Source organism: Notolepis coatsorum (genome assembly GCF_963971535.1).
Source record: "Notolepis coatsorum genome assembly, chromosome: 3".
In the NCBI taxonomy this organism is placed as follows: Eukaryota; Metazoa; Chordata; class Actinopteri; order Aulopiformes; family Paralepididae; genus Notolepis; species Notolepis coatsorum.
The window spans coordinates 41482948-41508039 of NC_140167.1; the positions used below are offsets into that span (position 1 = coordinate 41482948).

A 25092-nucleotide genomic window follows, 5' to 3' on the forward strand; every position below is an offset into this window, starting at 1 on the left:
TAGGGCTGACGCTCACATCTGGCTCTTTGAGACAGTATTTGTTTGCTGTTGTGGGTTGAAGATAGAATCTCTCTCAATACAGCTCTAGTCTAGACCACCGGCACAGCTACTAGATACATTATGTAAACCATGATTTCTGGTACACCAAAAATGTCCTCCGTTGACCTGACGGACTCTTCATATCTGTAGGACAATGCGAAGAGGAATGATGTTATATAAAGTGCAGTGTACAGATTACCACTGCGCTGGATGACTCTGACACCAGGTACAGCTCAAGGATAGCTTTTATTGGGCACTTTGTGCATCAAAGGCTTTTACAAACATAAAAGAACGCATCATCTTTTAAAAACATGTTAACATTTCTCCCTTGGCATGTAATGTTACAACTTCATATAAAAAGGGGAAAAAAACATTATATTATATTATTAAGAATAATAGTAACAGACATTTTGATATATATATATATTGTAAAAAATAACCCACATCCATTCTCTTAATAAATATATACACATTAAGTACTGAGATAATAATACAAAAAAAAGAGATCACATACAGTAGAGATAATTCTCAACATTATTTTCAATGGACACATAAAACTACATCATCACACAAGTTCATGTTTTATCGTTTGATATGTATTAAAAGATGATAGGCATAGAAAGAGAGAATGTGTTGTGTCTGAATGCATCTGAACTTAAATATCTTATTGCACTTCCAGAACTGTGAGCTGTGCTAGACATTCAATGACCTATCTTATTAAGAGTCTATTCTACCTGAAATCTATTCTACCGGGGAAAGGTAGATATGTACTGTATATATATTTGAATTTTTATTCTTATTTAATACTTACATAGAGGTATTAGCTAAACTAATCAGAGGAGAAAATGTCTAGCCCCTTCCATTCACAAAATAGCATGTATGGTATCTCTCAGGACAAAACATTGCTACAAACATGTACTACTGTCCTAATGGCATGCAGCCGAGAATGAGTTTACACACTAAATACTGCCAGAATGTTTAGTATTAATACACTGAACCACAGGGCCCTCGCTGCCTCCTCCCATTTCCTTGTTGTCTTCATTTTGTGTGTGAAATACCCTACTTTAATGAATTAAATAATCAGTGCTATGGCTTTAGAAAGGGAAAGAAACAAGCTATTGTCGCATAAGCATGGCTATGGCATACCTCTCCATCTCACGCACAGAACGTTTCCCTACAATTAAAAGATATAAGGAAGACTGTTGTTTGCATAGCATGAGGTATAGCAGCACCACAAATGCTCTGCACATCTTATACAAAAGTATAGTGGAAATATTTGAGTAGCTATACTCAAAATGTTCATCCCATACAAACCAAGTTATCGTTACAATCAAAATTGCCTTAAATTCCTGATTTTGACATACAAAACTTACCAAAATTAATCAAAACGTATAACCTACATCAAATTGGGAATTAATGTATGAACATGTATGCATTCAAATCAATGCTGCTGTCGAATAAGAGCTATGGCTTTTCAACAGCCACTTGAAAGATTCACTTTTCATCTTTCTAACTGTTTGACACAAAAAAAGAGAATGCATTGAGATAATATGGCGATAGTTTCAAAAACAATCCATTATCTCTGTCATGGTTACTAGCATAGCTATATGTGTAAACCACAAGTCTTGGTTGCTCCCTTTCACTCGTCCTCCATCCCTGTGGGTTGGGGGGGGGGTGATGTAATTTCCTCCATTTAAAATGAGACCAATCAGATTTCAGTTAGGGTGAGCTTGTACACGCCCCCTAGCTCATCCACGGAGATCTGGAAGGTGTCTTCATTGGAGTAGTGTTTGATGATGTTGTCATCCATGTTCACTAGGATCCTGAGGTGATAAGAGACGCAGCCATGAGTTCATCCCAAAACATTTATGGTGGAAAGAGCGGTGCTGGTGGTCAGTTTATATATCATGTGACTCACCCTTTCTTGCATTTCTTGTAGACCTTTCCAACTTTTTCGTAGGGCACTCATACTTCTCTGATATCTGGAGCAGAAGGGAAAAAAGCAATAAGTTAGGTAATTAACCAAATTATTACATGGCGTTTTCACATTCGGCGAAATGCTTGCTGTGATTGGTCAATAGCGCTCGTCAGAGGTCCGTTATTACTCGATAACGGACCTCTGCTGAACAATAATGACCGCTGTGCGCAGCTGTTCGCAATCAAGCCCACTGACATCAGTGCATCAGTGCAGCCAATCAGACACACCTGCCGACTGCACTGACAGCGGAGTGTGTGTGACGATGACAGCAGAGCCAGAACAGAACTGCGTCTGCATTTGATCTCGTCTTGTCGATGTAAAATAAATTAGGTATATTGTTAGTAAGTTAGCCATGTAATAAGCGGGATAATGTATAGCTATACTCGATCATTGTCGCAAAATAATTGACCTTCACTGACGTTTAAAACACCTCGGCGCGGCGCCTCTGTATTTTAAACTCTGTGTCAGTCAATTATTTTGAGACAATGACCTCGTAGCTATACATTATCCCTTACTTAGTGTACTCTAGTGTATAGAGTAAATTATTTTAATAATAGATCCACAGAGCTTTTGAGTATTGCTTTTCCCTACTGATGAAATAAAATTATAAATAAATAAATGTTGGCGGGTCAAATTACATGTTGCATGCATGTATCCCCTCCGCGTGAATATTAAAGGCAACCAACTTGTGTTCGGCTTTTCTCTGATTGGCCGCGACCCCCCGCCCCCACGCGCAGGCAAGCGGCAGTCGTCCCACGTCCCAAATGAAATCCAAGGAGCAAGCGGCAGCGCGGGCAACCAACTTGTGTACCAACCAACTTGTGTCAGCTGCTGTACCAACCAACTTGTGTTCAGCTGCGGTAGCAGTGGAGCGCTGCTGACTGATTATTATGTTTCGCGTTTTTAACAACCAACTACCAGATTCACTCGTCACTGTACATACATTTTTTAGATGAATGATTGTGGATATATATAGAAAACACATCATTATGATATTGTCAGATGGCGCAAAATACAATGGTGAGTGAGAAATATATCTCCAGTGATAAAAAAGAATATGAGAGCTCTGTCATTGAAGTGGGTGGTGGCAGCGTTACTAACAGTAGCGATTTTTATTGTTTTGTCATGACCAAACATAATCCCAACATAGATAGGAGGTGTACTGTATGTCAAATGTCGGTCATGTGGTGGAAGAGTTTAGTACAGTCACACAACAGACACCAGTGTTTCTAGTAGATATGTTTATTAATATAAATAAACACCTCTGTCTGAACTGGTTCGACCAGCGCGTTGGTTCGACCAGCGCGTCTGCCGCGTCTCTCAGCGGATAAGGGCGTGTGCTAGGGCGGTCACATGGCCGTGTGGCCAATCAGAGAAACGCTGAACGAAAAGCTGAACACAAGTTGGTTGCCTTTAATATTCACGCATCCCCTCCCTACTACCCATTTCCCCACCTAATTGGATAAATTACATGGTGGTGCTCTAGTACGACATCTGGTGGCAGAATGTTATCTATAGCACCTTATACTACAGACATCTTCAACAAATGCCCAAATAAGGACCATACACAAAAACCCAAACCAAGCACAACTAACTGTACAGCCTGCCTAGATCTGCTTATAAATTCATTCATTAGCAGCTCTGTCTGTTCTTTAGAACTTACTGTACCCTTAACCTCTCTATTCAACCTGACCCTCCAAACAACTCTGAATCATCCTCCTCTCCTCCATCTCTCTCCACCACCTCCTCCTCTCTGTGTCTCTCTCTCTCTCTCACGACACACCCTGTCTGCTTCTTCCTCTCTCTCTCTCCTCCCTTCATCGCCCTCTACCCACAACCATCCCTTCATCGCCTTCTACCCCACACCATGCTGGTCTTTCTCTCCCTCATATGACCTCTCCCCTCTCTCTCTCTCTCTCTCTCTCTCTCTCTCTCTCTCTCTCTCTCTCTCTCTCTCTCTCTCTCTCTCTCTCTCTCTCTCTCTCTCTCTCTCTCTCTCTCTCTCTCTCTCTCCTCTCTCTCTCTCTCTCTCTCTCTCTCTCTCTCTTCTCTCAAATCCCTCCATAGGACACCAGGCCCAGCGCTGTCACAACTAATTTAACCTGTTGTGGAGGCGGTTAAGTCCCCATAGAGAGAGCTCTCTCTGGGCCGAGTGATGCATCCTTTGTCTCAGTGCACTAACATTACCGGCAGACAGGCAGGCGGACACACTCGAATCACGACGAAGACCACCCACGTTATCATGGCAAAACAGTCACTGAACTATGGGGAACTTACCGCTTCCACCAGGCCTTTCAGCGTGGGGTTCTTCAGCATGACGGCATCGAATACCTCCTCGCTTTCCTTACGCACGTACAGCAGGACTGCATGGAGGAGAGAGAAGGAGAGAGGTTCATCAGATGAAGCACAAAGCATGCCGGCATGCCCCCCCCCCCCCCACACACACACACACACCATGCTTCACCACACTTGCCTCACCAGGCTGGAGTCAAAGCAGGACACCGAAGCCAAATCAAACAGCCGATACTATTCTACTATCTACAGTATCTGGCTGAGGCCATGTGGCCTGGCTGCTGCTCCAGGTGACTTAATGTGTTGTGGATTTGGAGTGGATCATGGTGTTCCTGTCTACAACAGATCACACACACACACACACACACACACACACACACACACACACACACACACACACACACACACACACACACACACACACACACACACACACACACACACAACAACACACACACACACACACACCACACACACACACACACACACACACACACACACACACCACACACACACCACACACACACACACACACACACACACACACACACACACACACACACACAACATGCAGACAGACACACAGATGGTGAGGCTCATCTCAATTCTCTACAATATCAAAATAATTTCGCTTCAAATTAAAAGGTGGTGTTGTTTCCCAAACGGTTGCAGGAGTGACCTCTCAATTAAGGCCAGTGAGTCTGTTTGTTGTGAATTACCTTCTATTTAAAGACATAATTAAGTGTTTTTTGTTTGAGTTTCTTGGCTGTGTTCTAACAGAGTATGAGGAGGACATATAAAGGTGCAAACTATATGCAGCAGCCAGCCTATACCGTTATAAACTCTCCTCTCAAAACCACTTTAAAAGGGGAACATTCCTCAAAATTCCAATATGTTATTTCTATGATCAAGGACAGTTCAGCCAAGTAGATATGAGCTACTCTCTCCCAAAGCCAGAATCCAGAGAAGTAAAATCAAACTTGTGATGTCATCGGGCATAATGTCTGGAGCTACTCAAAACAAAACAACAAACAAAACAAGCAAGGGATGGGTTTACCTTAAGCTTGTAGCCAATTGAATGACCTAATGAGCAACACTAGCACATCTATCTGTCAATCACAGGCAATTTCTCTTTTAAAAGTTGTATTGCTTCACCCAATGGTTTAAACGCTTCCACAAATCAGTCATTCTAGACAGGATTAGTGACCTATCTCAAAACCTGGAGTGGGAGAGGTTAACCTCTGGCTCTGCAGTTTTAGTCATTTGTCTGTACACATATAAACAAGTTGTTGCTTTTTACTAATAATACATTTAATTTGTATTCATATTGACCTTTTCCTATGCCTTGCCTTGTTCATCGCAGTGATTTGATAAAGGCAAATGGTGCATTTATATAGCGTTTTATACAAAAAAATTTGTTCCTCACATTCACTCACACATTCACACACAGATGGCGGAGGCAACCATGCAAGGTGCCAACCTGCTCGTCGGGAGCAGTTAGGGGTTAAGTGTCTTGCTCAAGGACACTTCGACGCGCTGCCCGGGCCGGGAGGAGCAGGAATCGAACCGGGAACCTTCCGACTACCAGACGACCGCTCTACCTCCTGAGCCACTGTCCTGCCCGGTGATGATGACACAATCTCCCCGTCGAGAACGATAAGAGCTTAAATCTTACATACTGTACATACTTATTAGCACAAGTGTTATGCTGATGGATGCTAAAAATCCTGTTTTGTTTATGTGAACAGGATGTAGAGTAAAGTGCACAGTGTGTGTGTGTGTGTGTGTGTGTGTGTGTGTGTGTGTGTGTGTGTGTGTTTGTGTGTGTGTGTGTGTGTGTGTGTGTGTGTGTGTGTGTTTGTGTGTGTGTGTGAAATGAGATCAAGCAAAGGTATTTTGTTAGGTCAGTGGAGGCCTCCAGCATCTGTGTTTTGACCTGACATCACATGACCAGGATGGCGTGAGGGGTGTGTGTGTGTGTGTGTGTGTGTGTGTGTGGGTGTGGGGGGGGGGGGGGGGGGGCCTGGAAAGAGAGTCTGAACATCAACAGACACCCAAAACGGAAATCCACATAATAATAACAACAACACACTCCTCCTCTCTGTAACACTCCTTAATGTCCACGGTGCCAGACAAGGATGAGGCTGTTTCACCACGTGCACTAACATTACCCACTGCAGCGCACACACTAACACACATACATACAAACACACACACACCCAAACACACACTCACTCTTTTACACAGTACGTGTTGCCGTGGATACATTTAATTATGCAGAATATTATACAGAATATTATATTTATCAGAGACATATACACCATGTACACATTCACATGCCATACACCCACCACACACACAGTACACCACACACAGTACACCACACACAGTACACCACACACAGTACACCACACACAGTATACACACACAGTACACCACACACAGTACACCACACACACTAGCACAACCCCCCCTACACACACACACACACACACACACAGTACACCACGCACACACACTCACATAGCACACCCCCCCTACACACACGCACACACACACACACACACACAGTACACCACGCACACACACACTCACATAGCACAACCCCCTACACACACATAGTACACCATGCACACACACTCACATAGCACAACCCCCCTAAACACACACACACACACACACACACACACACACACACACACACACACACACACACACACACACACACACACACACACACACACACACACACACACACACACACACACACACAACACACACACACACACACACACACACACACACACACACACACACACACACACACAGTACCTTTCTTTGGCTCCTCCACCCTGGCCATCTTGTTTGGGGCTGAACCAAACTCATCTTCAGTGAAGGGTAATCTCTTCATGCCCGAGCTGAAATGGACAGACACACACATCACTGCTTGGTCACCAATAACAACACACACACACACAACATTGCTTGAACACCAATAACAACACACACACAGCACTGCTTGATCACCAATAACAGCACACACACACACAGCACTGCTTGATCACCAATAACAGCACACACACACACAGCACTGCTTGATCACCAATAACAGCACACACACACACACACACACACACACACACACACACACACACACACACACACACACACACACACACACACACACACACACACACACACATCACTGCTTGAACACCAATAACAACACACACACAGCACTGCTTGATCACCAATAACAGCACACACACACACACACACACACACACACACACACACACACACACACACACACACACACACACACACACACACACACACACACACACACACACACACACACACACACACACACCACATCACTGCTTGAACACCAATAACAACACACACACAGCACTGCTTGATCACCAATAACAGCACACACACACACACACACACACACCTGCTTGATCACCAATAACAGCACACACACACACACCTGCTTGATCACCAATAACAGCCACACACACACACACACACACACACACACACACACACACACACACACACACACACACACACACACACACACACACACACACACACACACACACACACACACACACACACACACACACACACACACACACACACACACACACACACACACACACCACACACACACACACACACACACACACCACACACACACACACACACACACACACACACACACACACACACACACACACACACACACACACACACACACACACACACACACACACACACACACACACACACACACACACACACACACACACACACACACACACACACACACACACACACACACACACACACACACACACACACACACACACACACACACACACACACACACACACACACACACACACACACACACACACACACACACACACACACACACACACACACACACACACACACACACACACACACACACACACACACACACACACACACACACACACACACACACACACACACACACACACACACACACACACACACACACACACACACACACACACACACACACACACACACACACACACACACACACACACACACACACACACACACACACACACACACACACACACACACACACACAAAGGTTGCCTCACTCCATTTTTTCCAGCCAGCAATAAAAGCAATGACAGACAAACAACGTGCACTCACTCAGGGCTTCCTAGAACTGACCTGTCCTCTCCATCCTCTGCTGTGAATGCCTGTGGAGCAAGAGAGGGAAGGAGAGAGAGGTAACTTTAGTCAAGCAGAGTATAGATACGTCCAAAACATTCTGCCAAAATATGAGGTGATTTACATGCACAGGGACTGCAATCAGTAAGCATAATATGCTAATATTATTGACATTGACCACATTTGAGAGCTTTTGACACTGTCCTGAGGTGACCTTCCACTGTCCTACTACTGTCCCAGGTGTCCTGCACATGTCCCGTTATTGTTCTTCCACGCTCACACACACACAAACACAAACACACACTCACTCTTTTACACAGTACGTGTTGCCGTGGACACATTTAATTATGCAGAATATTATACAGAATATTATATTTATTATTAGACAATATACACCATGTACACATTCACATGTCTTGTCACATACTACTGTCTTCCAGGCTGTCCTGCTAATACCTTGCTACTGGGGTGACTTTTACTCTCTTCTGTTACTGTCCTGGTCACAATAGTAGGACACCCCATGACAGAGGTACTGTGCGTATATGTACACATTCACATGTCTTGTCACATACTACTGTCTTCCAGGCTGTCCTGCTAATACCTTGCTACTGGGGTGACTTTTACTCTCTTCTGTTACTGTCCTGGTCACAATAGTAGGACACCCCATGACAGAGGTACTGTGCGTATAGTATTTCCTACTGACCGATTTCCTTATATGACCTGAGGCTTAGTACATTTTGAAATTGTTGTATAAATTACAAATGGACTGCATTTACATAGTGCTTTTATCCAAACAGCTTTACAATTTATGCCTCACATTCACTCACACATTCACACACCGATGGCAGAGGCAACCATGCAAGGTGCCGACCTGCTCATCGGGAGCAGTTAGGGGTTAAGTGTCTTGCTCAAGGACACTTTGATACGCTACCGGGAGCAGCTGGAATCAAACTGGGAACTTTCAGACCGTTCTACCTCCTGAGCCACTTTCGCCCTGTTGCATGTTGCATGTTCCTTGTTCCTTTATAATGTGTGTTCATTGTACATGTGTATCATTGGCTTTATTCAACATATTCACTTAAAATGTCATGCTTAGTGTGTCTGGTAAACTGCAGGGCAGCAAGTCCAAGCTAATTAAGACTCAAGTCATTTAGGCCAAGTCTCAAGTCTTATCGTGGCAAGTCTCAAGTAATTTAGGCCAAGTCTCAAGTCTTATTGTGGCAAGTCTCAAGTAATTTAGGCCAAGTCTCAAGTCTTATTGTGGCATGTCTCAAGTCATTTAGGCCAAGTCTCAAGTCTTATTGTGGCAAGTCTCAAGTAATTTAGGCCAAGTCTCAAGTCTTATTGTGGCAAGTCTCAAGTCATTTAGGCCAAGTCTCAAGTCAGATCTAAAGCAAAAGACAAAAGAAAATTTATTTTAAATAAAAGTATTATTATGATTTCCAGGAAGACTTAAAATTCTATATATTCCAAGTAGCCGAATCTCAAGTTGCGTCATATTTTCCTTTTTTCCTTTTTATCAGTGAGCCCAGTCTGGTCAACACTGACCACATTCACAGGTAGCAGAAAGCAGCTATTAGGAAGTGCATGGCTATAGTCTGCACCACATAGGTTGGGGTTGAATCCCTCCAGGTGTGACTCATACCAACTCATCGCTGCAGTCGCAAGGCGCAAAACCTCTCATCTTCCACTGTCATTTCTCTGTTGATCATTGGTATAAATGGTATAAATCCAGGGGGGCAGATATGACCTAGAGGCAGAGAGGCCGACCAGTGACCAATCAGGCACAGAATCTGACCGGAGGGTGTATTCTAGCTCTGAGCAGGCACCTGGAGGGTGTATTCTAGCTCTGAGCAGGCACCTGGAGGGTGTAGTCTAGCTGTGAGCAGGCTCCTGGAGGGTGTAGTCTAGCTGTGAGCAGGCACCTGGAGGGTGTATTCTAGCTCTGAGCAGGCAACTGGAGGGTGTAGTCTAGCTGTGAGCAGGCACCTGGAGGGTGTAGTCTAGCTCTGAGCAGGCACCTGGAGGGTGTAGTCTAGCTGTGAGCAGGCACCTGGAGGGTGTAGTCTAGCTGTGAGCAGGCACCTGGAGGGTGTAGTCTAGCTCTGAGCAGGCACCTGGAGGGTGTAGTCTAGCTGTGAGCAGGCACTTGGAGGGTGTAGTCTAGCTCTGAGCAGGCAACTGGAGGGTGTAGTCTAGCTCTGAGCAGGCACCTGGAGGGTGTAGTCTAGCTGTGAGCAGGCACCTGGAGGGTGTAGTCTAGCTGTGAGCAGGCACCTGGAGGGTGTAGTCTAGCTCTGAGCAGGCAACTGGAGGGTGTAGTCTAGCTCTGAGCAGGCAACTGGAGGGTGTAGTCTAGCTCTGAGCAGGCACCTGGAGGGTGTATTCTAGCTGTGAGCAGGCACCTGGAGGGTGTATTCTAGCTGTGAGCAGGCACCTGGAGGGTGTAGTCTAGCTGTGAGCAGGCACCTGGAGGGTGTAGTCTAGCTGTGAGCAGGCACCTGGAGGGTGTATTCTAGCTGTGAGCAGGCACCTGGAGGGTGTAGTCTAGCTGTGAGCAGGCACCTGGAGGGTGTAGTCTAGCTGTGAGCAGGCACCTGGAGGGTGTATTCTAGCTGTGAGCAGGCACCTGGAGGGTGTAGTCTAGCTGTGAGCAGGCACCTGGAGGGTGTAGTCTAGCTGTGAGCAGGCACCTGGAGGGTGTAGTCTAGCTGTGAGCAGGCACCTGGAGGGTGTAGTCTAGCTCTGAGCAGGCAACTGGAGGGTGTATTCTAGCTCTGAGCAGGCACCTGGAGGGTGTAGTCTAGCTGTGAGCAGGCACCTGGAGGGTGTAGTCTAGCTCTGAGCAGGCACCTGGAGGGTGTAGTATAGCTGTGAGCAGGCAACTGGAGGGTGTAGTCTAGCTGTGAGCAGGCACCTGGAGGGTGTAGTCTAGCTGTGAGCAGGCAACTGGAGGGTGTAGTCTAGCTGTGAGCAGGCAACTGGAGGGTGTATTCTAGATGTGAGCAGGCAACTGGAGGGTGTAGTCTAGCTGTGAGCAGGCACCTGGAGGGTGTATTCTAGCTGTGAGCAGGCACCTGGAGGGTGTATTCTAGCTCTGAGCAGGCAACTGGAGGGTGTATTCTAGCTGTGAGCAGGCACCTGGAGGGTGTAGTCTAGATGTGAGCAGGCAACTGGAGGGTGTAGTCTAGCTCTGAGCAGGCACCTGGAGGGTGTAGTCTAGCTGTGAGCAGGCACCTGGAGGGTGTATTCTAGCTGTGAGCAGGCACCTGGAGGGTGTATTCTAGCTGTGAGCAGGCAACTGGAGGGTGTATTCTAGCTGTGAGCAGGCAACTGGAGGGTGTATTCTAGCTGTGAGCAGGCACCTGGAGGGTGTATTCTAGCTGTGAGCAGGCAACTGGAGGGTGTATTCTAGCTGTGAGCAGGCAACTGGAGGGTGTAGTCTAGCTGTGAGCAGGCACCTGGGGCCCTCATTCATCAACGTGTCTTACGCACAGATTTGTGCTTACCCTGTGCGTACGATCATTTCTAAGCAAAGAGTGGGATTCATCAATTTCAACTTGAACTTGACTTTGTGCTTATGTCTACGCAAAGCTCTGAGCACACTTAGCTGACGCCCAGTGGTAGAATAGATTATTACAACAAGGAAATGAGCTTATGTGCATTAGTTTCAACACTGGCGGAGCGCAGTCAGTCAGTAGCCTACACCCCGTATATTCCGATAACGCTATATAAACCATGCTGCATTCATTCTGAGAGAAAGATCTATTATTCCAAATGCTATTTATAGGGTTTTGACCATAATTACACTACTGTTGCTATTTTACAATGAATTACTGTACCGGTACCACCCATTGTGACAACAGCCTTGTGAGTCCCGCACACAAACATGATGGAATTCAAGTTCATGTATTGAAAGGCATGCTACATCATACATGCAGTGAGATTCATTGTTCTTGTATATGCTCTCGTATTATTGTTTATATAGGCTACCCAATACTGACATCAAAATAGATTGTAGTATGCCTCTAGGAGAACTTTAATCCCTGGGTATTAATCAAACAACACAGGAAAAGGCAGTCATATTCCAGCGCGGTCTTTGTGTTTGCGCTGCCCAGGCAGCAATGGTTAATAGATATCATATCCGACATCACCGTAAGTGTACACGTCTGTCAGCCTGTCGAACGAGTTGAGTTCTAACAAAGAACATATTACATGCTGGTATGCTGATAGAGTAAACTATTATATGAATATGATATGATACAAGGTATACACTGGTCCGTCGCATACACTGGTATGCGCAAGTTACTGTTGCATAATGTAGGCTATGGCTGCTATTATATGTAATTCATATAGGCTACCTAATAGTATATGATTTTTAGAGGCATCTATTTTGTTGTCGGTAATACCGACAACAAAATAGATGCCTCTAAAAATCATATAGCCAATCGAACACAACTAATAAAGGCATTCATATTACAGCACGGTTATAATGACACACAACAAACGCCAAACAGTGGTCAACGAACGGTCTTTATTAGTATTTTGAGCTGTCCAGGCAGAATTGCAGCAATGGTCTTAGGGAGCCATTGATATCTGACATCACCGTTTACAAGTCCGCCTTTTATTTATCCCATAAACACGTGCGTTGTGTCTTCTTGGTTCGACAGCAGTGAAAAATCTCCGTGAAGCTTCTCAGAGTTCCGCTCGGGTCAGTCCATTATTTCACATCCCATGGGGGGTGTTTCCTCACTTTCATGACCATATATGGATAATCATGCACAAGCATTGACGGTAGAACAAAGTGGTATTCATCAACACGGAGGAGCATAGGACCTGTGTACGCACGGTTGATGAATCCCAATATTCCTGTGCGTACACTCATTCTAAATTCTGTGCTTACGTGTGGAAATAGAACATGTTCTACGCACACGTTGATGAATGAGGGCCCTGGAGGGTGTAGTCTAGCTGTGAGCAGGCAACTGGAGGGTGGCTGCATGGTATTACTGGTATTATCTATTGTGCCCATCAACTCTGCCAAGAAAATGCCCTTGAGCAAGGCACTGAACACCACAACTGCAGGCGCCCTGTGCTCTGACCTCTCTGAAAAGGGCATGCATGGGACTATATTTATCTGGGAGGGATGTTGCAGAAACACAATAAATTCACAATAAATAGTAATCTAAAACTACGGGAGAGGTGTTTTTAACCAACAGCTAGGCAATCTTCTTGTCTGACTCTGGAGAAGACGATACGTGCATTTCCCATAATGTCGGCGTGTTCCTGTGAACATAGACAGTGTGCTTAGATCCCACAGCCGGCGTTGGTGTAAAGTTTACAGGAATCTATTCTGAATGGGAACACAGGGTTCATCCCAAACAGATTGGTGAGTTCACCAGGGTTGTCAAGTCAGGTTCACTGTCCAAAAATAAATCAAACTCCTCCACCCAAATCCCCCATGGCATGGCCAAAAGAGAAAGGTAAACAAATGAGAGAGAGAGAGAGAGAGAGAGAGAGAGAGAGAGAGAGAGAGAGAGAGAGAGAGAGAGAGAGAGAGAGAGAGAGAGAGAGAGTCAGAGTGGCAGAGAGAGAAATGAGAGGGAGATAAGGAGAGAGAGTCAGAGAGAGAAACAGAGAGGGAGAGAGAGTCAGAGAGAGGCAGAGAGAGAAACAGAGAGGGAAAGAGAGAGAGAAACAGAGAGGGAGAGAGAGAGAGAGAGAGAGAGAGAGAGAGAGAGAGAGAGAGAGAGAGAGAGAGGGAGAGAGAGAGTATTTTTTTTTGTGCAACAGTTATTTTCAGTTCAGTCTTATGGCAGCACTCTGAGAGCTACTCACGCATCGACCAACAGGGGGCAGTAAATATGCACACAGTTGGTGGTCTCATTCCAATTTTTGTCTAATCAACAAAAGCCCAGCCCTCGACTTGTGCTCCTATCCTACATAGCAAGACTCGTGGTGATGACCGGGAGGATGCGACCCTCTCTACGCTGCCCCACCAGCTCAAATGGATCCGCCATCAGCTCTATTTTCAATCTTTCAAAATGTTCAGTTGCTATTGCATGTACTTATTTGTGTTTCATTACACGTATATGTGCATGCTTATCAACTGTTTAGCCTGTTTTATAGCAACACTACTATCACCGACATCTACTGTAAGAAGGGAGATACCCCCTTGAACGGCCCTTCTAAGGTTTCTCCCCTCCACATTGCCTGTGGTGCTTTTTTCCTATTGCTAGGTTTTTAGTGAGTTTTTCCTTACCTTCACGTGGGGTATGTCTGGGAGTGTTGCATTAATTTTATTTATTTATTTTACATTCTATTTTGGATTTTCTGGTATTTTTGTCTTTGTTTTTTATTTATTGTGATGTTGCTTCTTGACTTGTTTAACCCGACTTTACTTGGGTTTCGTCGCCAACCGTTGAGCGCCAAACCCGACTTTGATCCTTTGATCTTTTTCCTCTGATCCCCATTCTAACCACTCGCGCGGACCTCCCTGTATCTCCCTTGCACCGCTGCCTACATTAAAATTGCAATGACGATCGAATCCTGCCAGGTGGCAGTATCGCCTACCGTTTGAATTTTTTTTTGCAAGAACTCCTCCCCCTCAGAGGAAATCAGGACAGAGTGATCGCTCTGAGATTTTATCGCCTCAAACCTATTTCCCGTATACACGAGTATACACATATAAATAATCGCGATGGGATCACTGGGATTATTCTTTTTGGAGTACCTTCTGGCTAAGGTAAGGTCTATTCTATGTCTATTTTACCAAACCTAAAACATGGTTTTGTACCGATCACGGTGTTATATTTTACCGGACCTAATTATGCTTTTGGTAACGATCGTAGTTTCGAGTTAAAACGACCCCCCCCCCCCCTTGATGATTTTGTGAAGACACATATGTACATGGTATATACCTTTGATTTGGAAGTATTTGGAGTTTCAGGCGAGCAACCCGAACGATTTGGTCATAATGCATATAACGCGCCATATCTCGCGATCTATGAAAAAAGACTGGATTATTTTGGAAAGGGGCGATGTTTAGCGTGTAATAGCACACAAAATCCAGTATGTAGAAATGAACTGGTTTGTCAATGTTGGACTATAAACAATGCCTGTCAAATGAGCCATACTATTGTCTCCATAGCTATAATACAGAACACACGATGGGTCCGCAAACATCGCTAAAATGGTCAATAACGCTGGCGCCATTGAGTAGAGATGAGAAAACAGCGTGGCGGTCAATGAGTTAAAGAAGACGCATCTGGCCGATGGGGACATTAAGGTGTGTTGTCGGGCCTTACAAATACCATACCAGAATAAAGATTTGTTATTTAAAGTAGAGAGCGTTCATCCCTCGTGGATTCTACGCTAAGTAGCACCTCTACGGCTTCTCAGTTACAGTGGGTGACAATATTGTCACAAGGAAAGATGAAATTACATACCTGGGTTCCATCCTAGAGGCAAATCTTTCCTGTGACAAAATGGCAACCAATGTAATAAAAAAAGTCAACCAACGAACAAGATTCTTGTACCGGATCTCCTCTCTGGTAAACAAGAATACCCTGAAGACTCTAACAGGAGCACTCATTCAAGGGTACTACGACTATGCTTGCACCTCATGGTACCAAAGCACCTCAAAGGCACTAAAAACAAGAGTACAAACATCACAAAACAAACTGGTCAGACTACTGCTTGACCTTACTCGTAAAACCCACCTCACCCCTGCCCATTTTGACAACCTAGGATGGCTTAGAGTAGACGATAGAGTACAGCAACTTGCAATGGGCCTGGTCTACAAGATACACTACACCACTAAGGTACCCATGTACATGTCGAAATACTTCCCAAAGGTCAGTGAATACCATGACCACAACACCAGAGGGAGTTCCACAAATCATGTCCAACCCAGATTCGGTTCAAACATGGGACTAAACACATTTCGCAATTATGCCACAACAATGTGGAACGCCCTACCCACAGCCGTAAAAGAATGTGAATCCCTACCCACCTTCAAAACCGCTGTAAAAAAGCATCTACGGGAGGCCGCAATTCGAAACTGGTCCCGGTAAATGTCCAACCCCCCCAATGTACAGTTTCCTCCCCCTCAAATGTATATATTCTCTTTTAGAAACTCTGTCTGTAAATAAACAGTACTGTATATTTGTATATCATAAATGTCTGGATGTAACAGTACTGTATATTTGTATGTTGTGTATGTCATAAATGTTATGAATTGAAAATGGGGGACCCTGATGTAAAACAAGACGAAAGTCTTTCTCTGGTCTGCATCCCCTTAACAATTGTGTGTATTGAGCCGTACTGTATTGTACCCATTCTGCAATCTGTTAATAAAATGTTCAATCAATCAAACTCCTGGTTGTTTGAGCACATACTTTATATCTACAGTCTAGCACTTTACCTCTCAAAATGCTTAAAGGGATAGTAATTATTTTACTTACCAATGATCCATGCTGTTTCTCATATTAACCCCAGATAGTTCGCCACAAACCAATGCAAAGTCAGTGGGGTCGAGCACATGCCTGTACAAGCTGACTGAAGCTGACTGAAATCTACTTTGAGTGCACTGAGGAGTCAGCTTGTACAGACAGGCGCTCAACCCCATTGACTTTGCATTGTGTGTGTGTGTGTGTGTGTGTGTGTGTGTGTGTGTGTGTGTGTGTGTGTGTGTGTGTGTGTGTGTGTGTGTGTGTGTGTGTGTGTGTGTGTGTGTGTGTGTGTGTGTGTGTGTGTGTGTGTGTGTGTGTGTGTGTGTGTGTGTGTGTGTGTGTGTGTGTGTGTGTGTGTGTGTGTGTGTGTGTGTGTGTGTGTGTGTGTGTGTGTGTGTGTGTGTGTGTGTGTGTGTGTGTGTGTGTGTGTGTGTGTGTGTGTGTGTGTGTGTGTGTGTGTGTGTGTGTGTGTGTGTGTGTGTGTGTGTGTGTGTGTGTGTGTGTGTGTGTGTGTGTGTGTGTGTGTGTGTGTGTGTGTGTGTGTGTGTGTGTGTGTGTGTGTGTGTGTGTGTGTGTGTGTGTGTGTGTGTGTGTGTGTGTGTGTGTGTGTGTGTGTGTGTGTGTGTGTGTGTGTGTGTGTGTGTGTGTGTGTGTGTGTGTGTGTGTGTGTGTGTGTGTGTGTGTGTGTGTGTGTGTGTGTGTGTGTGTGTGTGTGTGTGTGTGTGTGTGTGTGTGTGTGTGTGTGTGTGTGTGTGTGTGTGTGTGTGTGTGTGTGTGTGTGTGTGTGTGTGTGTGTGTGTGTGTGTGTGTGTGTGTGTGTGTGTGTGTGTGTGTGTGTGTGTGTGTGTGTGTGTGTGTGTGTGTGTGTGTGTGTGTGTGTGTGTGTGTGTGTGTGTGTGTGTGTGTGTGTGTGTGTGTGTGTGTGTGTGTGTGTGTGTGTGTGTGTGTGTGTGTGTCTGTGGATAATTAGCCAGAGCTAGTATGAGGAACAGCGTGGATTGTGTTGAGAAGGGACTACCATTCAACATCCTCATTGGTCAAGTCAGAAATAGGGCTAGGGATCAAAATAATAATAATAATAATAATAATAATAGATCAAATTTATATAGCGCCTTTCATAGAACCCAAGGTCGCTTCACAATCAGGACAAAAAATAGGGCAAGGAAAATAGGGGGGGGGGGGGAAAGGGGGGATGAGGGAAGGTAAGGGATAATGGACCTAATCTAATCTAAACTAACTGATGGGGAAAAGCCGGATTTGAAGGTGTCCAGGGTTGGGGCGTTGCGGATTTCGGGGGGGAGAGAGTTCCAGAGGGTAGGGGACGCCACGCTGAAGGCTCTGTCCCCAAAAGTCCGTAACCTGGTGCGAGGGATGGAGAGGAGACCCAGATCAGAGGATCGTAGGTTCCGGGATGGAGTGTACTGGTGGAGGAGATCAGACAGGTATCGGGGGGCGAGGGCATGGAGGGATTTGTAGGTGAGGAGCAGGAGCTTGAAGGTGATGTGGAACTTGACTGGAAGCCAGTGGAGGTGGATGAGGGTGGGGGTGATGTGCTGCCAGGGCTTGGTGTGAGTGAGAACCCTGGCAGCTGAGTTCTGAACATACTGGAGCCTGTCCAGGGCTTTGCTGGGTACCCCGAACAGGACTCCATTACAGTAGTCCAACCGGGAGGTGATGAATGAGTGGATCAGGGTCTCAGCCACAGAGTCTGAGAGTGAGGGTCGGAGACGGGAGATGTTTTTGAGGTGGTAGAAGGCAGACTTGGTGACGGATTTGATGTGGGAGTGAAATGAAAGTGTGGAGTCAAGGGTGACGCCCAGGTTACGGACTTCGAGAGACGGGGAGATGGAACAGCCGTCAACGTGGAGGAGGAGATCTCCAACCTTCCCGAGCAGTGCCTTGGGGGCCACAACCATGAGCTCTGTCTTTTTGCTGTTGAGTTTCAGTAATTTGGTTGACATCCAGGTTTTTATGGCGTGGAGGCAGTTGACTACAGACTGTGGGGGGAGCTGGGAGGATGGTGAGGTGCTGATATAGAGCTGAGTATCATCAGCATAACAATGAAAGTTGAGTCCGTAGTGACGTAAATCTGAACTATCCCTTTAATCCCAGCTATATCAAAACTCTTGAGTCAGCACACAGAGCATCCAGAGCCATGTTTTATAGTCTGCCTCTGTGGTCACAGAAACCGGCTCAGTGGCCTCGTGGGTAGAGTGTCCGCCCTGAGTTCGGGAGGCTGGGAGTTCAAGCCCCGGCCGAGTCATACCAAAGACTATTTAAAAAATGGTACCCATAGCCTCCCTGCTTGACACTCAGCATCAAGGGTTGGTTTGGGGGGAAGTCCTTGCGACATACTAGCGTCATGTCCAAGGGGTGTACTTGTACATCAAGCTGTCTCACGCTACAGAAACAGGAGATAGGCTCCTGCCCCATGTGCCGTTACGGCTCGAGAACCGTTGGTTCTCAAAGGCAACTTCTGTGGTCACAGTCATATGCCTCTGCTGGAAGCGGAGTGTGTCTCTCGTGGGCTCTTCCTGAGTGACAGGCGAGACGTGGAATATAAGGCACTAGTAGAGCTCAGAGTCCAGGGTGGAGGCGGGTCATGGAGGAGGAAGATACCGTTGGATAACACAAGAGAACCTAATGAACCACACACAGTGCTGCTGTGGCCTACGGATCACTGGTACACACACACACACACACACACACACACACACATGCATGCACGCACACACCCACACCTGCCTCTCATCATCTCCCTATTACTGTCTCTCTCTCTCTCTATCTCCCTCTCTCTCTCTATCTCTATCTCTCTCAAACAGATAAAACAGACAGGCAGATAACAAATGATGCATGAATATGTGGGAGTATAAATTAAATAAATTAAATAAACAGAGACATTTCTATTTCTCTGTCCGTCTGACCCCCAACTAGAGTCTCTCTCTTTCTTTCTCTCTCTCTCTCTTTCTCTCTCCCTCTCTTTCTCTCTCTCTCCTATCAGGACACACAGTCATTATCTATCTGTTGCCGCCAACTAGCAGATGGGAGGTTTCATACGGTCACCTTAACCTGACTATTGCCCTTTGAAGAGTGGCCAGGTTTGATATAACTAAGTGTACCATTAAAGGATCACATGCAATGTTAAAACTGATAGGCCAACTGCACCAAAACAACATGAACTAGAAGAATGCAGACCTCTTCCAAGGCCTAACAAACAGCCCTCTCTCTCTCTCTCTCTCTCTCTCTCTCTCTCTCTCTCTCTCTCTCTCTCTCTCGCTCTCTGCCTGTAGCCGCAGGTCCATCTCTCACGTGCACAAGGTCTCTCTCTCTCTCTCTCTCTCTATCTGCCTGTAGCCGCAGGTCCATCTCTCACGTGCACAAGGTCTCTCTCTCTCTCTCTCTCTCTCTCTCTCTCTCTCTCTCTATCTGCCTGTAGCCGCAGGTCCATCTCTCACGTGCACAAGGCCTCTCTCTCTCTCTCTCGCTACTTACATTTTTACTACATTATTATTCATGATTATGAAAGGCATGGAGCTGCTGAAGAGGAGCAGGATTCTGAAGAACTTCTAACTAGTTCTAACTAGATTTTTGGAAAAAGTGAACACCCCCCCCAGACCAGATGATGGGACTCAGCAAAGGAAATCAGGGCCAGGGATCACACTGACTAACAGTTGATTATCTGGGTTTAGGTAATTACTGAAGCATAGCGTCTCCATCTACTAACTTCTCTTTACACGTATCACTCCTGTGCCCATATCCAAGCACTGCCACCGGCTGGGTGGAGCTCGCACTGGATCAAAGGCCTTTGGACACCAACGTACAACATACACACAAACAGCAGCTCGCCAGCCTCTGAGGAGCATGTTAATATTTATTGACAATGACAGTGACCTCGTAACCCCAGGCTGTAACACACCAGAACTGGCACACGCCCTTATGACCACTGTGAGCATTGGGGGAAAGAGAGAGAGAGAGATGTCCATACAATGCCTTCAAAAGCCACGAAAGTGGCTGAATAGATAAATAGACGCAGTCCAATGTCTCAGCTTATTTTCTGTTGTATTTTTGTATGTATTCGTGCCAGAATCATTATTTGTCACCTGCACTCAAGTTACTCATGTTTATATAAATACCCCCACCACTGACCACAAAGCCATGAGATTGGGGAGATTGAATTCTCAAAATGACTGGGTGAGCTCTTCATACAAACATTAGACTGTGCCATTGAAACTGGACGTTTTAATGCATTTTGATGCTGTAAAGTTTTTCCTCTCGAAAGGAGGTTTCAGCCCAATTTGTCTGGCTGTCTGTAAGATATCTTGCTATAACATTTGCTGTGAAGATTCATGGCCCCCAGCCGAAGACACCTATTGGTTTTGGTGACCTCCCTCTGGCGCCACCATCAGGTCAAACTTTACATCTTCAAATGAGCATATCTCTCTTCGAACAGTCACAAAAATAATACCCAGAGATGCGGCTACTCATGAACAGAAAATGTGCCAAAGTCCACCATATTAGATTTTGTATTTCTTTTTTCCCCTACTCCTCCAAGGCCATTCATAAAATTAGTTGTGTGGCAAAAAGTATCTATTATTTAGATAATTTCATAGATGGAAAACCGGAAGTGATGCATTACCGATCTTCACCAAACTTGATACATATGTTTTTCCTACTACATGCCACCTCATGTTGGCAATATTCAACCAAAACTAAAACCATGAACTCAACAGCTTGTCTGATCATATTGACATTTGACATGCATCGTCCCTTTGTGATATCCTACTGATTTGATCAATTACTGTTTGTGTTGGCAATAGGCAACTCTTGTTTCTTTCATCTACCCAGTAAAATGTTGAGAGTGAAAAATAACGGCAAAGTGGGGAGGAGGTCTGAGTATTTCTAGTCTACATTCATGTTTGTGAAAATTGGATTAAAATAAATCAATATTTTGAGTTAATGGTGAGCTATATTCAAGGTAGAATAGGCTCATTTGCAAGTCAAACTCTTCAAAACTCTACTGTATGTGCATAAAGCCAACCTTTATACGAATACAAATACATTTATATCAGAAATCTAGTTGAAATTTAAAACACGAATACAAAGTATTACTGCCACTAGGAGCGGCTTGTGTTCTCACTCACATGGCGCTGGAAGTTGGAGAAGTGGATGTCGGGGATGAAGAGGACGGGCTGCGTGTCGAAGTCGGTCATCATCTTAAAGATGGTCACGTCGTTACGCTTCTGCAGGAGTGGCACTTTGACGTCCACAACTGGGGAGGGGGAACAGATACAGGAGAAGGACTCTGTGAGTGATTTGGAGTGCGTTCTTCTGTACATGTGCATGCATGTGAATGAATGAATGAATGAAAACTTTATTTAACAGATTGCAGAATGGGTACAATACAGTACGGCTCAATACATACAATTGTTAAGGGGATGCAGACCTGAGAAAGACGTTTGTCTTGTTTCCATCAGGGTCCCCCATTTTCAATTCATATAGACATATATGACATACATGACATACAGATAGTCAGTACTGCTACATCTATACATTTATGACATACCAGATTTGCAAATACAGTACTGTTTGTGATACAGAAGGAGTCAAGAAAAGGGAGTATATACATTTGACGTAGAAACTGTACATTGGAGGTTGGGTGGGGGGGGTTGGGTACATTGGGATATTGACAACCATACTGGGTAATTTACATTGGAGGTGGTTGGGGGGGGGGGGGGGGGGCGGGGGGCATACTGTATAAACAAGTAACACTGTACATTGAGGGGGGGGGGGAGGAGACACTGTACAAACAAACACAATTGTACATTGAACTATTGACAAAACCATACTAGGTAAATGACTGTACATTGGAGGGGGTTGGAATGATTGGGTTAGGATATTTACAGGGGCCAGTGTTGAATTGCAGTCTCCCGTAGGTGTCCCTTGAGAGAGGTTTTGAAAGTGGGTAGTGATCCACATTCCTTTACAGCTTTGGGTAGGGCGTTCCACATTGATGTGGCATAATTGCGAAACGTGTTTAGTCCCTTATTTGAGCCGAATCTGGGTTTGACATGATTTGTGGAGCTCCCTCTGGTGTTGTGATCGTGGTATTCACTGACCTTTGGGAAGTATTTTGACATGTACATGGGTACCTTGGTCGTGTAGTGTATCTTGTAGACCAGGCCCATTGCAAGTTGTTGTACTCTGTCGTCTACTCTAAGCCATCCTAGGTTGTCGAAGTGGGCAGGGGTGAGGTGGGTTCTAGGAGTAAGGTCAAGCAGTAGTCTGACCAGTTTGTTTTGAGATGTTTGTAATTTTGTTTTTAGCGCCTTTGAGGTGCTTTGGTACCATGAGGTGCAAGCATAGTCGTAGTACCCCTGAATGAGTGCTCCTGCCAGAGTCTTCAGGGTGTTCTTGTTTACCAGAGAGGAGATCCGGTACAAGAATCGAGTTCGTTGGTTGACTTTTTTTATTACATTGGATGCCATTTTGTCACAGGAGAGATTAGCCTCTAGGATGGACCCCAGGTAGGTAATTTCATCTTTCCTTGTGACAATATTGTCACCCACTGTAACTGAGAAGCCGTCGGTCTTGCTGAGTTTGTTATTTGAACCATGTTTATTTTGACAAATTCTGTATTTCAGGTTTAGAGTTGGGGTAAACAGGTTTGGGGATGAATGTAGGTCACTGGTAAATAAACAAGCTGGTGTGTACACCCATGCGCACACCAACAACATGCATCTGTATGTTGAACGAGTATAGACAGTGTACACTCCTATCCCCATTGTGTGTTTAACAACAACACGAGGTGTCATAGATGGGGAAACGTTGTCATCACGCCTTCCAGGCTCTTTGAACACAAAGCATCATGCTCACCAACCGCCACTAGGGGCAGAGTGACACAAATCACTGAGCTACTGAACTGAATGAGTGACCGAGTTAATGACGTCGCCGGTCTACGAGGTGCTTGGCGTCCTAAAAAAGGGGGCCCTTCACCACTCACAGGGGCCCAGACTGCTGTTGAGATCGGTGACTTTGCCCTTCCTGCGGGACTGCTTCCTCTCCTCGTCCCGGATCTTCCTCTCGGCTCCCTTGTCGCAGAACACCTTGATCTGGCAGAAGGCGCGGTGGATGGGCTTGTTGCTGCGGTTGTTGTAACTGTACGTGTCGATCTGGATGTTCAGGGGGAGGCCCTTCACTCCCTTCTGCGAGGAGAAGTCAGTGCTCAGACAGTTTACCGAGATGAAGATCTGAGGAGAGGAGGTGAAGGGGAGAATAGGAGGTAGATCAAAAGAGAGAGAGAGGGGAGGGCGGTAGAATTGAGAGGGGTAAACAGGGGAAAGGGTATGTTTAATACTGAGCGAATTAGTGTTTGTTCAACAAAAAAAAACTGTTAGTTCAACCTAGAATTCTTACATGACCTATTTCTTTAATGATTGCTTCTAAATTGTAAACATTTCTCAATGATGATACAATAGTAATCCAAGGCCAGGCCTCCTTGCCTTGTTAATTCAACAGACTGCGGGCTGCCTGTGTCTAGCCGCCTGGCTAGGGCCATCCTCAGTCTATATTGAGTGTTCTATGTTGCCCCCTATTGGTAGACTCTGGTAATCACACACTGGTTTTCTATTTCAACCTGGAAAACAAAGGCCTACGGAGCCAGGTTTGCAATTCACCTTCCATTCAAATCAATTCAAACTTGAAAAACTGAAAATGGCCACATTCTTGGTGACAATGGAACATTCCTTCTTATTTGCTTGTCAATAAGTTAAAACCCCCTTTTCATGCCACAAAGTCTTCCAGTGTTTGAATTTGAAAAAGAAATTCATTGTGAACACAACTCTGCTATGGATTACGACTGGAAAAAAGCTAATCGAGAAGGATACGTTGGAAATGTGGCAAATTATGATCTAACAAACATGGGTGAGGTGGTATAGTTTAATTTGTTAAGTTAAAACTGTTGAATGGTAGTTGTTCTTTTTTTACTCTCTAATTCCATTTTCATGAGATGACTGCAGAAAACACAAATAAACTGTTAACAACCCCAGAGCGTGTAAACATTTGAGAAAGGCTGAACCCCAGCAAGCACAC

The 25092-nt window shown here is 45.2% G+C and overlaps 1 protein-coding gene across 1 annotated transcript in view; it reads right to left on the minus strand.

Annotated features, from left to right (window-relative positions):
- Nucleotides 1-266: 266 nt before the first annotated feature.
- Nucleotides 267-25092, minus strand: part of LOC311226173 (grainyhead-like protein 1 homolog) — a 44533-nt gene continuing 19707 nt past the window's right edge. Inside the window, 8 exon segments of the mRNA XM_084311544.1 lie at nucleotides 267-1862; nucleotides 1958-2003; nucleotides 2006-2021; nucleotides 4295-4380; nucleotides 7142-7227; nucleotides 8555-8583; nucleotides 22146-22273; nucleotides 24005-24251. Of these exon segments, the coding sequence (XP_084167670.1) occupies nucleotides 1748-1862; nucleotides 1958-2003; nucleotides 2006-2021; nucleotides 4295-4380; nucleotides 7142-7227; nucleotides 8555-8583; nucleotides 22146-22273; nucleotides 24005-24251 (753 nt within the window). The 3' untranslated portion in view covers nucleotides 267-1747.